The sequence below is a fragment of the Armigeres subalbatus genome, chromosome 1, assembly GCF_024139115.2.
Source record: "Armigeres subalbatus isolate Guangzhou_Male chromosome 1, GZ_Asu_2, whole genome shotgun sequence".
Classification (NCBI taxonomy): Eukaryota; Metazoa; Arthropoda; class Insecta; order Diptera; family Culicidae; genus Armigeres; species Armigeres subalbatus.
Genome location: NC_085139.1, coordinates 287,601,845 through 287,617,049, shown reverse-complemented (window position 1 = coordinate 287,617,049; position 15,205 = coordinate 287,601,845). Strand labels below are relative to the sequence as shown.

The 15,205-nt window shown below is 41.6% G+C and overlaps 1 protein-coding gene across 1 annotated transcript in view; it reads left to right on the top strand.

The window, feature by feature from the left end:
• The first annotated feature begins 8,808 nt into the window (after positions 1–8,808).
• Positions 8,809–15,205, top strand: part of LOC134207692 (octopamine receptor Oamb) — a 228,156-nt gene continuing 221,759 nt past the window's right edge. The window contains exon 1 of the mRNA XM_062683486.1: positions 8,809–9,100. Within this exon, the coding sequence (XP_062539470.1) occupies positions 8,918–9,100 (183 nt within the window). The 5' untranslated portion in view covers positions 8,809–8,917. The remainder of the gene's footprint in view (positions 9,101–15,205) is intronic.

The window sequence follows — 15,205 nt, the reverse complement described above, 5'->3', positions numbered from 1 at the left end:
GATCTGGACTGACCTGGACTGATCTGGACTGGATCTGGACTGACCTGGACTGACCTGGACCGATCTGGACTGACTCTGGACTGACCTGACTGAACCTGGACTGACTTTGACTGGACCTGACTGGATCTGGACTGACCTGGACTGGATCTGGACTGACCTGGACTGGATCTGACTGACCTGACTGGATCTGGACTGACCTGGACTGACCTGGACTGACCTGGACTGGACCTGGACTGACTGACTTGAACTGGATCCAGACTAGATCTGGACTGACCTGACTGATCTGGACTGACCTGGACTGACTGACTGACCGACTGACTCGACTGACCTGGACTGACTGGACTGGAACCGACCTGACCTGACTGGAACCTGACTGACCTGGACTGGACCTGGACTGACCTGACCGATCTGGACTGACCTTGGACTGACCTGGACTGATCTGACCGGACTGACCGACCTGGACTGGATCTGGACTGACCTGACTGACCTGGACTGACCTGACTGGACTGGACTGGACTGATCTGGACTGGATCTGGACTGACCTGGACTGACCTGGACCTGATCCGAACCGCACCTGGACTGATCTGGACTGGACCTGACCTTGGACTGAACCTGGACTGATCTGACTGACTGACCTGGACTGATCTGGACTGAACCTGACTGGACCTTGACTGGATCTGGACCTGGACTGGATCTGACCTGACCTGACCGACTGGACTGGACCTGGACTGACCTTGACTTGACCTGACCTGGACTGACCTGAACTGACCTGACTGATCTGACCTGGACTGGACCTGGACTGGATCTGGACTGACCTGGACTGACTAGGACTGACTCTGACTGACCTGACTGGACCTGGAAACGGATCTTGACTAGATCTGGACTGGTACCTGAACCTGTACCTGGACTGGACCTGAACCGATCTGGACCGATCTGGACTGTAACTACTTCTGGACTGGATCCTGGACTGATCTGGATCGACTGACCTGACCTGGATCTCTGACTGACCTGGACTGGATCTGGACTGATCTTGACCGACTGGACCTGACTGACTCCGGACTGACTGACTGACCGACCTGACTGACCTGGACTGGATCTGGACTGGATCTGGACTGACCTGACCGATCTGGACTGGATCTGGACTGACCTGGACTGACCTGGACCGACCTGACCTGGATCGACTGACCTGGACCTGATCTGGACTGACCTGGACTGGACCTGGACTGGACCTGGACTGACCTGGATCAGATCTGACTGGACCTGGACTGGACCTGGACTGGGCCTGGACTGGATCTGGACTGGACCTGGACTGGACCTGGACCGACCTGGATCCGATCTGGACTGACTCTTGACTGTTCTTTGACTGACTTTGACTGGATCTGGACCGACCTGGACTGACCTGGACCGACCTGGGACTGGACTTGGATCCGACTCCTGACTGGATCTTGGACTGCATCTTGGACTGACTTTGACTGACCTGACTGGATCTGGACTGACCTGACTGGACCTGGACTGACTGGACTGACCTGGACTGACCTGGACTGACCTGGACTGACCTGGACTGCACCTGGACTGGATCTGGACTGGATCCGAACCGATCCGACTGACCTGGACTAGATCTGGACTGACCTGGACTGATCTGGACTGGACCTGGACTGACCTGGACTGACCTGGACCGGACTTTGACTGGATCTGACTGACCTGGATCCGATCTGGACTGGATCTGGACTGGATCCGAACTGGATCCGGACTGACCTGGACTGACCTGGACTGACCTGACTGGAACAGGACTGGCCTTGGATCTGGACTGGAACTGGATCTGGACTGGACTGGATCTTGGCCGACTTTGACTGGATCTGGACTGAACCTGACTGACTGGACCGACCTGACTGACCTGGACTGACCTGGACTGACCTGACTGGATCTGGACTGACCTGGACTGGATCTGGACTGACCTGGACTGGACCTGGACCGACCTGGACTGGATCTGACTGGACCTGGACTGACCTGACTGGATCTGACCTGATCTGACTGACCAGATCTGGACTGGATCTGACCTGACCTGGACCTGACTGACCTGGACCTGACTGGATCTGGACTGACCTGACTGGACCTGACCGATCTGACTGACTGGACCTGACCTGGACTGACTGACTGGACTGACTGGACTGACCTGGACTGGATCTGGACTGGACCGACTCGACTTGGACCGACCTGGATCAGATCGATTTGACTGACCTGGACTGGACTCCAGACTGGACCTTGACTGATCTGGACTGATCTGGATCCGACTGGACTGGATCTGGACTGATCTGGACCTGATCTGGACTGACCTGAACTGACTGACTGATCTGGACTGACCTGACTGGATCCGGACTGGATCTGACTGACTGGACTGGACTGACTGACCTGACCTGACCGATCTGGACTGGATCTGACTGGAACCGATCACTGGACTTGGATCTGACCTGGACTGGAACCGACTCTGGATCGACTGGATCTGGGGCTGACCTGACTGATCTGGACTGACTTGGACTGGATCTGACTGACCTGGACTGGACCTGGACTGACCTGACTGGATCTGGACTGGATCTGACTGACCTGGACTGGATCTGACTGACCTGGACCGACTGACCGATCTGGACTAGATCTGGACTGGAAACGGACTGGAAACGGACTGGATCTGGACTGACCTGGACTGACTTAGATCAGATCTGGACTGGACCTGGACTGGATCTGGACTGGGCCTGGACTGATCTGGACTGACCTGACTGGATCTGGACTGAACCTGACTGAACCTGACTGGACTGACTGGACTGACCTGGACTGGACTGACCTGGACTGACTGGACTGGATCTGGACTGGATCTGGACTGATCTGACTGATCTGGACTGGACCTGACTGATCTGGACTGGATCTGGACTGGACCTGGACTGATCTGACCGACCTGGACTGACTTGGACTGGATCTGGACTGATCTGACTGACCTGGATCTGACTGACTTGACTGATCTGGACTGACTTGACTGGACCTGGACTGGACTGACTGACTCTGGACTGGACTGGATTTGGACTGGATCTGGACTGATTTGAATTCAATCCAAATGGATTTGGACTGATTTGATTTGAACTGGATTGGCTTTGACCTGGATTTGGACTGGAACTGACTGACTGGACTGACTGGATTGGACTGACTGACTGGATTGGATTTGGATTGGATTTGGATTGGATTTGGATTGGATTTGGATTGGATTTGGATTGGAATTGGATTGGATTTAGATTGGCTTTGGATTTGGATTTGGATTGGAATTGGATTGGATTTGGATTGGCTTTGGATTTGGATTTGGATTGGATTTGGATTGGACTCGGACTGGACTCGGATTAGACTCGTACTAGACTGGGAATGGACTGGGACTGGACTTGGACTGGATTTGGACTGGACTTGGAGTGGACTTGGACTGGACTCGGACTGGAGGACTGGACTTGTACTGGACTTGGACTGGACTTGGACTGGACTTGGACTGGACTTGGACTGGACTTGGACTGGACTTGGACTGGACTTGGACTGGACTTGGACTGGACTTGGACTGGACTTGGACTGGACTGGACTTGGACTGGACTTGGACTGGACTTGGACTGGACTTGGACCGACTTGGACCGACTTGGACTGGACTTGGACTGGACTTGGACTGGACTTGGACTGGACTTGGACTGGACTTGGACTGGACTTGGACTGGAACTTGGACTGGACTTGGACTGGACTTGGACTGGACTTGGACTGGACTTGGAATGGACTTGGACTGGACTTGGACTGGACATGGATTGGACATGGACTGGACTTGGACTGGACTGGGACTGGACTCGGACTAGACTCGGACTAGACTCGGACTAGACTCGGACTAGACTCGGACTGAACTGGGGCTGGATTGGTATTGCAGGGTTGTTACGGAGATCCTGAAACATTTTCCGCGCCAAATCCGTGCCGAATAAATCAAATCCGCGCCATTTCCGCGCGACATGAAATCCAGTCCTCGCCAAATCCGCGAGACCCAAAACTAAATTTTTGGAAAATACACGTTAAATATCAATTTTGTATAACAATTTGTTGAGTGTCTTCTCTTCAAGTTATTTTTTTTACTTACTAATTCCAAATAAGATTTTAAACTGCAAAATATGTTTGTATCAAAATGCTAATAGGGCTAATAAACCGGCAGTAAGTATTACAACCCTTCTAAATAGCCTTATTCGCCACTAGAGATACTGAATATATTGTACTTCCAGTTGAAAACCGAAGTGAGCTCTCGCGACAATCGAGTTTTCTCCTGTTTCCTTTTGTCGCAACTACGTCGCGACTAGTGCGCATCATGGCGCACGGCGGTGGCATAGATGCGCACTAGTCGCGATGCAGTTGCGACATCAGGAAATAAGGAAAAACTCAATCGTCGCGAGAGCTCACTTCGGTTTTCAACTGGAAGCACAATAAGGGATCAAGAACTAAACAGTCAAAACTATTTGCATAAGCACCGCTTTTTGGATTAGATGATGGCTTTGGCATGTTTTGTTCCATTATTATCAGTTTTTTTTTGTTGATAGAACTTTATAAAATTCGGCACAAGGTACGTTGATTACAAATGAATGTTAAGGCCATAATTTATCAAAAATAAACGTGGCAAATACTACAATATCTGCCAAAATCGCAGTTTGTTTTAAAGTAATTGATTAGGCAGCTTTGTTGTAGTTATTGATCACAAGACAAACTTGCTTAGATATTGAGGAATTAGACAATGAAGCTCCGTTTTTAAACAAAACTTCTGTGAAACAAATATTTGAATTCATATCAAGAAACAAATAATACAAAATCTAACATAGTTGCTTAAGCTCCGTTGATTTTTAAGTCAGAATCAAGCGTAAATTCCTTCAAAAATTCCAGAGGAATATTTTTAGAAATTTCTTTGGAAATAAGCCAGAGTAATCTCCAACAGAAATTAGTTCGTTATTTCTCTTTCAATTCTTGTAACAAGCTTTTCTAAAAATTCAAGTTGATTTTTTTTGATCATTTTTACTGGAATTTAATTTAAAAACTCCGAGAACTTCTATAGAAATTCATCTTTCGAGCGACGAATTTTCATGGAAATGTTTGCAGGAATTCAACTGCCCTTGGATCTGCTGAAGCGCAGAAGCTGTCTATAGAAATTCTTCCGAGAACATCTGTGGAAATTCCTCCGAGTATTCTCACAAAAATTCTCCTGGGAAATTATTTTGTAATTCATTTGGGAATTTTGTCGTGAGTTCAAGTAAATTCTCCACAAATAACCTGCGGAATATCTTCAGAGCTTACCTGCACAAATCCCTTCATGAACTCCTACGGAAATCGCTTTAGAAATTCTTGCAGAAAATGATTGGTGACTTCCTGCTGAAAAACTATCGGTTCTATCATCTTCTAATATTTGATCGAGTTTCTACGGAAGAACTTATTAAAATGAGGCATCTGCATTAAATCACAGAACATTTTTATGTTTTCAATTGTGTATAAACCCAAGTATAAACCTTTATTCGTACTAGATGAATGTTATAAAGGAGATATAAAATGTTCCAATATTATGAAAGAATTCCTGACGACTTTTGAGAAATGATATTCTGAGTGGTTCATCGTAAAAGAAACAACCAATCAGAAACTGACAAATATCTTGGAATTACGAAGAAATTGACAAGATGAAAATGGGTGTTCATTAGAGTGATTCAATTTTTGACTTTTTCGCTCCCCTGTGCTTAAACGATTGTTTTTGCTATTTTAATAGTCCTCCCAAATTTTTAGCTGATTTGAATGTAATTTGATTGTGCACGTGCCATTTGAAGGTTATATGAAAATTACTATGAGAATTGACACTTATGTAAAGGATCGTTTCGTGAAGCAGCCCGGAATCTATTTGAATATATTTAACGCATTGCTATCATAGAATAGATCCTAAGCTGAAAGTCAGTTGTTGTTGCGAAGCAATCTGACTTTTGTGAGCAAAATTATAAAGAAAACAAAAATGCTCATTATTGATATTGATGTTATTCTTTTACGTGTTAAATTGAATTTCCCACAATTCAGTATTTCCCTAATAACTTTTGTTGCCAGCATCAAATCGTGACGATTTTTTTTGCCTTGTTAAATTTCCTATGTCGCTAACGTATTCATACATTTTGAGAGCTTGATGGGAAATGATGCGGAACGGTTATTCCAAAAGTTACTGTTTTCATAGTAATTTTCATGCATGCTTCAAACTGCTTGTGCTCAGTTAAATTACATCCATATTTGCTAAAAATTAGGACAATTCTCGGTACTTTTTCAAAGTGACGTATGTGATTTTGTAAACAAAGATTTGTACGTCGATTTGTCCAATCTGATAGCACTCCCACGCAAACCATCACTACAGACAGGTAGCGGAAGCCTTCGGCTACCTGTTAGTGGTGCTGGATTGGGTGGGAGTGTCATCAGATTGGCCAAATCGACGTTTGAATCTTTGTTTACAAAATCACATACGTCCTTTTGAATAAGTACCTGAGAATTATTAAAATAGCAAATATCATCGTTTAAGCATGGGGAGCAAAAAAGTCAAAATTTGAACTGAAAGTCAAAACTCTACTGTTCATGTCCTTCAATAGACATGGTTTGTGTGCGTCGTGTTTTAGAATGGATTAAAATGACAACAAGTGGCGTATCTCTCATCATAACATTTGTTTAAATAATGCTTGTGAGTGTAATTCATATGCCATTAAATAAGGACTTAGACATATACAAAAAATAATGTTAATGAACGTTTCAAGTAAATTTGTTCTCAACAACATTTGGTAATGAAAACAAAGCCCGTCTAGATAGACATAAAACTAATTTTCAAATAAACTTCCTTAGATTTTCTCTTGAAAATTTCGACCTAAAACTAAATCCGCGCCAAATCCGCGCGAAACCCTAAAATCGTTATGTAAATCCGCGCCAAATACGCGAAAACCGCGAAATCCGCGAAAATCGCGAAATCCGCGTAGTCGTAACAACCCTGGTATTGGAGTGGGACTGGACTTGGACTAGACTGGGACTTGACTGGGACTAAGCTTGGACTGGACTGGGACGGATCTTGGACTGGGACTGATTTGGACTAGACTGGGACTGGACTTGGACTGGGACTGGACTCGGACTGGGACTGGACTCGGACTGGGCTCGGACTGGACTCGGACTAGACTGGGACTGGACTGGGACTGGATTGGGATTGGACTGGGACTGGACTGGGACTGGACTTGGACTGCACTGGGTTTGAACTGGGACTTGACTTGGACTGGACTGTGACCGGACTTGGACTGGATTTAGACTGGACTTGGACTGGACTGTAACTAAACTGGCACTGGACTGGGATTGGACTCCTCCGACTTTTTCGGATTGAGGCCATTCTTAGTCGTGCGGTAAGATACGCGGCTGCAAATCAAGTCCAGTCTAGGAAATGTTTGGGTTACTGCAGGGCGACAATGTCCCAGTGGGAGATGTTATGTCAATAGAAGAAGACTTCTTTGGATTTCAAAATTGATTTAATGTTCACACTGTTGTTTTTTTGTTTAGAACAATGAAATACGCTACCAAATGAAAATAATGTATTACATGGTACTAAAAAATCAAACGTAATACTATTTCTGACGTCAATTCTGAAAAAAAAATATTATCATCAACAATCAAATAAATATATGCGTAAAAATCTAATAAACAAATAATCAAAAGTCTATCCTCGTGCTTTAAATAATTTTCACATAAATATTATTTTGATATGTTTTCAAATTATTCGAAGAACTGCATCCCATATCTCGTTGAATTTTTTTTTTGTGGTTCTACTGTTTCTATTATTGAGAGCATTCATTCTTCTCTTAGCATATAAACGTATCCAATGGTCAATAAATGTTTCATTGCAATTTTTAACGAACACACATCCTGTTCAAGAATAATGTTTTCCACCAATTTGCGCTGGCTTGAATTAACACGAACAGCTTAGTTCAGTGTCAAAGTACATTCTTGTCAACCACAGGACAGGATATGTTTATTTATAGCTACTGGCCTGTGTCTCCACCCATGGATAGCTGAATCGATAATAAGGCAGATATGTATACAATGCGTATGAGCCTTGCTGTATCTGTGTTATTACGACGAAAAAAGCTCTTGTTCTGAAGTACATACTCCGGTTGTTGTTGTTCATTTATGTCGGACCGGCTGAACGTGGTACGTGCCCCACTTGATCCGGTGCAGACCAACGTTGTAATCAGGTTAAACCAATGTTATCAGATAAAATTATTGGCATCCATAAAAAAGCCAATTTATAAGATAATTCAGTTTTGCTGATGATGCTGGATTTCCCAGCTTCGGTGGCCGTCCTCCGCCCGTTGGCCCCACACTTCATCAAAGTAAGCGGCTCTCCGCACTCAGCTCACTGTTCCCGGGATTAAATGGCAGGACTGAGCAAAACAACAGAAACGAAGTAATCATTGAATGCCATGGCAACCGCAGGAAATTATATGCGCTTGGGTGGCGAGAGGTGGCGCCACGCTTGCTGTAATTTCCCTTTGGATTTGCATTTCCAGATTAAATCGAGCAGAAAGCAGTGTCCGTACCACCAAGGGTTCATTATAATCGGTCTAAAATGTGTATGCCAAATAAGAATTACGAAGCTAGCAAAATAAAATAAAATCGAAAAATTTCTAAGCTCATACAATTTCAGTGCTATCATAACTATTTCATCGATTTTAATAAATTTTCTTTGGAAAAAAATTTCACTTCTTCATATGTTGCCTCAGTTAAGCTGCCCTTCTAATAATTCTTCGTTCATTTTCCCCATTGTTCGCAGGTATGGATCTTCGGTGACGTGTGGTGCCGCGTGTGGCTGGCCGTCGACGTCTGGATGTGCACGGCGTCGATACTGAACCTGTGCGCGATTTCGCTGGATCGCTACGTGGCCGTCACCCGTCCCGTCACCTACCCGAGCATCATGTCCACCGGGCGGGCCAAGTCGCTCATCGCCGGGCTGTGGGTGTTGTCCTTTGTGATCTGCTTTCCGCCGCTGGTCGGGTGGAAGGAGCAGAAAGTAAGTAATCTTGTTTCATATTCCTGGACTTTTCCTGTCGGGGCTCTGCTCTGGTGGGATTGATTTGCTTCGATTGGATTATTGCGAGGATTTTTCCCCCGGACTGGAAGTTGATTCATTTTGCTCGGAGATGCTCGTGGGTGAAGGCGATGTTCCGGTGAAAGCATCGGTCGATATGGAATGGTGTTCCTTGGAATGGACAAAATTAGTTGTAATCCCACTAAGGCAGTCAAGCCGGATCAGCGCACCCGCAGGAAGTGAAGTCAATATCTTTCAAATACTTTAGCAATGGGAAATGTTTTCTCTTCGTAGAACAAGCATCAATAAAACAGAGTATTGATGTTCTTTCTGTGAGTGGGATGAGATTAGATGCATATCTTTGAGATAGAAGATGGGGTAGGAAGTGTCTTAATTCAACAGACGATGACCACTTAGACCACTGTGGAATCTAAATCCCAACACAATGGATTCCCATTACTTACTTCTATTCCTGATCGATGGATATGTTGGAAAAATCTGTGTGAGAGTGAAAACGATATCTTGAAGCCAGTGCTGTACTGCAATTTACAGAGGAACATGGTGGTGCAGTGGACATATACTGAGTGGGAAATTATTTCACTCATACAATCATGTTTCAATATCATCAATATAAGTAGAAATAAAATCAGATTAGTTACCCACAACAAATATATTAGTTCAAGACAAAATTTTCAAAACGACTTATCTGCTTTTGTAAACAAAGACTCAAACGACGATTTGACAAATCTGATAGCTCTCCCACGCAAACCAACACCATCAACAGGTAGCGGAAATCTTCACCTACCTATTGGTGGTGTTGGTTTGCGTGGGAGAACTATCAGATTTGTCAAATCGTCGTTTGAGTCTTTGTTTACAAAAAGCAGATAAGTCGTTTTGAAAATTTTGTCTTGATATCCCCAAAAGAGTGACTCACTCACCACATGTGGTGTCTGTGAAGCGAAAAGTCAAAATCCACGCACCATCTCCTTCGTTCCGCTGTAATTAGGCGCAAATATTGTGTTGAGTGAAACACCAAACAACCCGCCCCCGCTCATCCGCTGCACACTGCATGCATGATGACAACAGTTTTCAAGTCAAAAGTCACAATCTTCCGCGCTCGCTCGCTCTCACGGATGGTCCCCGGCGCACAGCACGGTGTACTTTTCTAACCTTCGGACTTCTTTCGATACCTTCTCCGCAAAACTAGACACTCTTTTGTGTATCGTCGTTTTTTCGGTCGCTCGCTCGCAGTGTGTGCGGTGTGGTTCATCTTTTCTTGGATAACACTTTTATTTTCCGTAGTCCGTCGGTCGCGTGGAAAAGCAAAATCAGTTCGGATCACCTGTGCTTGACATCGGTGGGAAAAACGGTGCCCAATTTTCCCCCCGAACAAAACCGCGAGTGCAGTGCGTGTACGTGAGCAGCAAGCGAAAAGAATTACGTCGCGATTTGCGTCGGTCGTCGGTTAGGCTGATGACATACTGGGAGCGAAGAGAAGCGAAGCGAAGAGGTTGATTATAAGCAAAGCGAAGTGAAGCGGCGATCAAAGCGAGCTATGACATACTGAAAGCGTTTTTCGGAGTGTTGATCTCGCAACAAATACAAGTGTAAAACTTGGATTTCCAGATGTAGAATATTTTGCTTCTCCAAGCATATTTAGCACAAAGAGAAGGAGATTTATAGAATGTCGCAATTGAAAACCGATTTTATGATGTGAGCGATAGAGCTATGGTAAAACTTTTTGGGCCATGTTTTATTCCTATTTTTCGTTTGCTCCTATGGAAGATCCATTAATTACATAACGGGAAATTTTCAACACGACCTTTTGTATGAAACATCTGAAAATTTTGCATGGATCGTCACACTTCGCCGACAACACCCCTCCCCCTTCAAGCGTTACGTAATTTATGGATGTTCTTCTTACAACATTTCTCTACACTGAAGTTGATTTCTCGGGAGATACGCACATCATGAAAACAACTTCCACAAAAATCGTTTTGTCTCGGCAACCTTTTTGAAAAACGGGTACGCAAATCTCAAAAATCCGCAGAAAAAGGAAACCGATTCCCACCAATGGCCGCCCGCATAATAAAAAACAACATGTTATATGGTCAGAATCATTATTGCGATGTAAGATATAGCTTCACAGTTTACGTTGCGGTTGTCAAATATTTTTCGGTCGTTTAAGCCATAACTACTCGACATCATCATTAAATGTCAATATACAACATGCTGTTCCTAAAAAGTTTTATATTTCCTGCATTATATGTCAACATTTTATCATACTGTCGACCGAAAATTTTGCACGCGAGAACGGCCTATTTTTATGGTGACATAACTTAACAACCCATTCAACATACTGTTATTTGTCAAATAACCGTACCACAAACTGTTGAAACTTTACATGAGATTGTTCATTTACAGTTGTCAACAGTAAAGGATACTGTGGTCGAACGCACGGGAAAATATCCATTTACAGTTTGTAATTATGCGGGCGGCAAAAAATTGGGACAACAATTTCCTTATCTATCGGATTGTTCCCGAAGTTTTAATATACGGACAGAAGCAAAAAATTGCGCAAACACGATTTTCGTTGAAGTTGAAGAGCTTTTCAAGATACATGGTACGTATCTCCCGTAAAACCGACTCCAGTGTAAAATCAAATATCAAAGCGATTGAACACAACAATTTCATTTGATTCAAACGCGCATTATAGATGCGTGAAAAATCTATCATTTGAAACTAATCCTAAATACTAGAACGATATTAAAATAAAAGTTCAACATCCATTTGTCTGTGGTAGCAGCAAAATACGTGTTTTTGTTTCAAAGTGTTTCTAAATGTATGGACTGCACCAGAATATTCCCAAATTTAATGAGTACCGCTACTATGAAATAGAGTAGAGTGGGGCAAGAGTGCGCGTGGGGTAAGAGTACGTTTTCGATTTTTGAAGTAATAAAAAGATAAACTAGCAACACTGCATCAGTTTGACAAGTATTCTGGCCAACTATTATCATGTGTAATTGTAAACGATTTGAATAAACAACAAGGGAGATATGGAGTTAGATAGCTTTTTGGTCATTTTGCTAAAAATAATTGGGTTTCCGCAACTAGTATTTCATTACCATATATACGTTCAATCAGGTGAACATTATACCATTTCGATAACCTATTGTATAGAGTACTTTATGGTAAAGAACACCAATCCGGTTGGTTTTCCAAGAAGTCAAAACCATTACTTGAATGATTTTTGGGACTGTGGGGTAAAAGTACGCAGGAACCGGTGGGGCAAGAGTACGCATATGAATCTTCAAGTTATGATGTCAAACCCGTATCTCCGGCCGAAATAAGACTTCTTCCAAAGCGTAAAATCCACAACTAAGAAAAAGGGACATAATTCGAAATTATCACAAGTTTTTAGGATAAGTTGAAGCAATTCGGTGTTAGAAAAGACTTAACGAACAAAGCACTGAAATGAAGTAAAGAAATTGAATTAGGACTTGATGTACACCTAAGCATAGTACAAAAACACAGATTGATCTAAATGATAATTTCATTTAATCAAAAGAAACATTCATAAATTATGCAACGTTAAGCTGGGAGGGGTTGCGAGATGTGTGACGATCCATATAATTTTTAGAGGATTCATACAAATAGTGTAAGATAGGGGGTGATGAAAGAGCCAAATTTTACGTTACGTGATTGGTGGACTTTCTTTAAGGAAAATGCCTTTGTATATGCCACGCGAAACCTGATCTATATTTTTACCTCTGTAGTTTTTGTATATAAAAAACAATGGTTTTTCGTATGAAAGTGCATTTTTAGGACCCCCTCCCCCTTTAAGAGTTACGTAATCTTTGAACATTCCCTAATATATGCTTATAAAACATCAATTAAATGTTAGTAACTCTTATTTGTGTTAATATATACTTAAAGCACATGATTGGATAAATGCGTACTCTTACCCCACCCGATGCGCACTTTTACCCCACCGGTGGGGTAAGAGTGCGTTTTCACTTGTCTTGCGATAAGGGTTCTACTAGAACGAATTTTCAATAATTTCTATATTTTTCTGCTGGGTAACATAAAGGAAGAGTATATAAATCATCGACACTGATTTGATATCCAGAAGCTTGTTTCATAAGGGCCACATGATCGATTGAAAACTAAGTGCGTACTCTTGCCCCACTCTACTCTACATCATATAAAGCCTGTCCACGTTAAATTTCGGACACTTGGATAATGTCTATATGGTTTGTCACCATTTCATGAATTTGGATGAGAGCTAAAACATGCTGAAAGCATCACATGAAGTGTAGAGATTCATTTGTTATAAAAATGGATCGTGTCAGTGTTTTGTGAAATTTTTCAAAATTCGCGTTAGAAGATGGGTGTCCGAGATTTAACGTGGACAGGCTTTACATGTAGCCAAAACCATACATATTTTAATGTTTTCATTAACCGAATTAACACAATAAACAATGTTGCTCCTCTCCCGCAATACTTTTCACCCACAGCAATTTAACACAACTGCGAACGAGGGTAAACTCAAATCAACAAACATACAGAAGTGATCCTTTGCGATCTCGCGCGGCAAAGCACTCTACGAACTGCTTCGTCTCTTTGGCTACCGCTTCTCGCCTCTTCTCATCGCTTCCACTATGACAGGTATAAGCGATTTCCATATATCGCTCATTGAGGTAGCTTTCACGCGAGCGCTTCGCTTCCTCTCTCAACTCTTCTAATCGCTTCTCTTCTCTCCCAGTATGGCATCAGCCTTAGAAGGCCGAAAGGTGCGGTGTGTGCAACAGCCAGCAGCAAGGTGCAGTGCGGTGTGGTGGTGAAGAGAAGAAAAATAAAGTGACGGAAGAGGACGACCGCCGCCCTCCCTGCGAGATCACTGTCGTCGATCTCCCGGCATAATATTCCGTGGTTTGGTGGCGAGGAAAAATAGTTTGGCAGTGCGCGGTGCTGTTGGCCCTGAACAGCTTCGGGGTAGAGCCAACCCGCGCGGATCAACGACGGGGTGGTCCCGGTGTGGAAGGAATTACGAGAAAAGCGATACCAGAAGTGTTGTGCCAGTGAGTGGAAACACACTGTGAACACGGTTCGATTGCAAGGTCATCCGGGTTGCCCGGAACGGTAATGGTTCCAGCGGTTGTTCGTCGTTTGAGTCTTTGTTTACAGAAGCAGATAAGTCGTTTTGAAAATTTTGTCTTGAATTACCCACAACAAATAAATAAAAATTTCAAAATTTCAAAATTTCAAAATTTCAAAATTTCAAAATTTCAAAATTTCAAAATTTCAAAATTTCAAAATTTCAAAATTTCAAAATTTCAAAATTTCAAAATTTCAAAATTTTAAGATTTTAAAATTTTAAAATTTTGAAGTTTCAAATTTTCAAAGTTTCAAAGTTTCAAAATTTCAAAATTTTCAAATTTCAAAATTCCAAAATTTCAAAATTTTAAAAGTTTGAAGTTTCAAAATTTCAAAATTTTGAAATTTCAAAATTTAAAAATTTCAAAATTTCAAAATTTCAAAATTTAAAAATTTAAAAATTTTAAAATTTCAAAATTTCAAAATTTCAAAATTTCAAAATTTCAAAATTTCAAAATTTCAAAATTTCAAAATTTCAAAATTTCAAAATTTCAAAATTTCAAAATTTCAAAATTTCAAAATTTCAAAATTTTAAAATTTCAAAATTTCAAAATTTAAAAATTTAAAAATTTAAAAATTTAAAAATTTAAAAATTTAAAAATTTAAAAATTTAAAAATTTAAAAATTTAAAAATTAAAGATTTAAAATTTAAAATTATAAAATTTTAAAATTATAAAATTTTGAAGTTTTAAAATTTAAAATTTTAAAATTTAAAATTTTAAAATTTAAAATTTAAAATTTGAAAATTTAAAAATATAAAAATTTTAAAATTTTAAAATTTTAACATTTTAAGATTTAAAAATTTAAAAATTTAAAATTTCAAAAATTTTTAAACTTTTAAATTTTAAAATTAAAAATTTAAAAATTAAAAGATTTAAAATTTTAAAATTTAAAATTTTAAAAATTTAAAAATTTAAAATTTAAAATTTA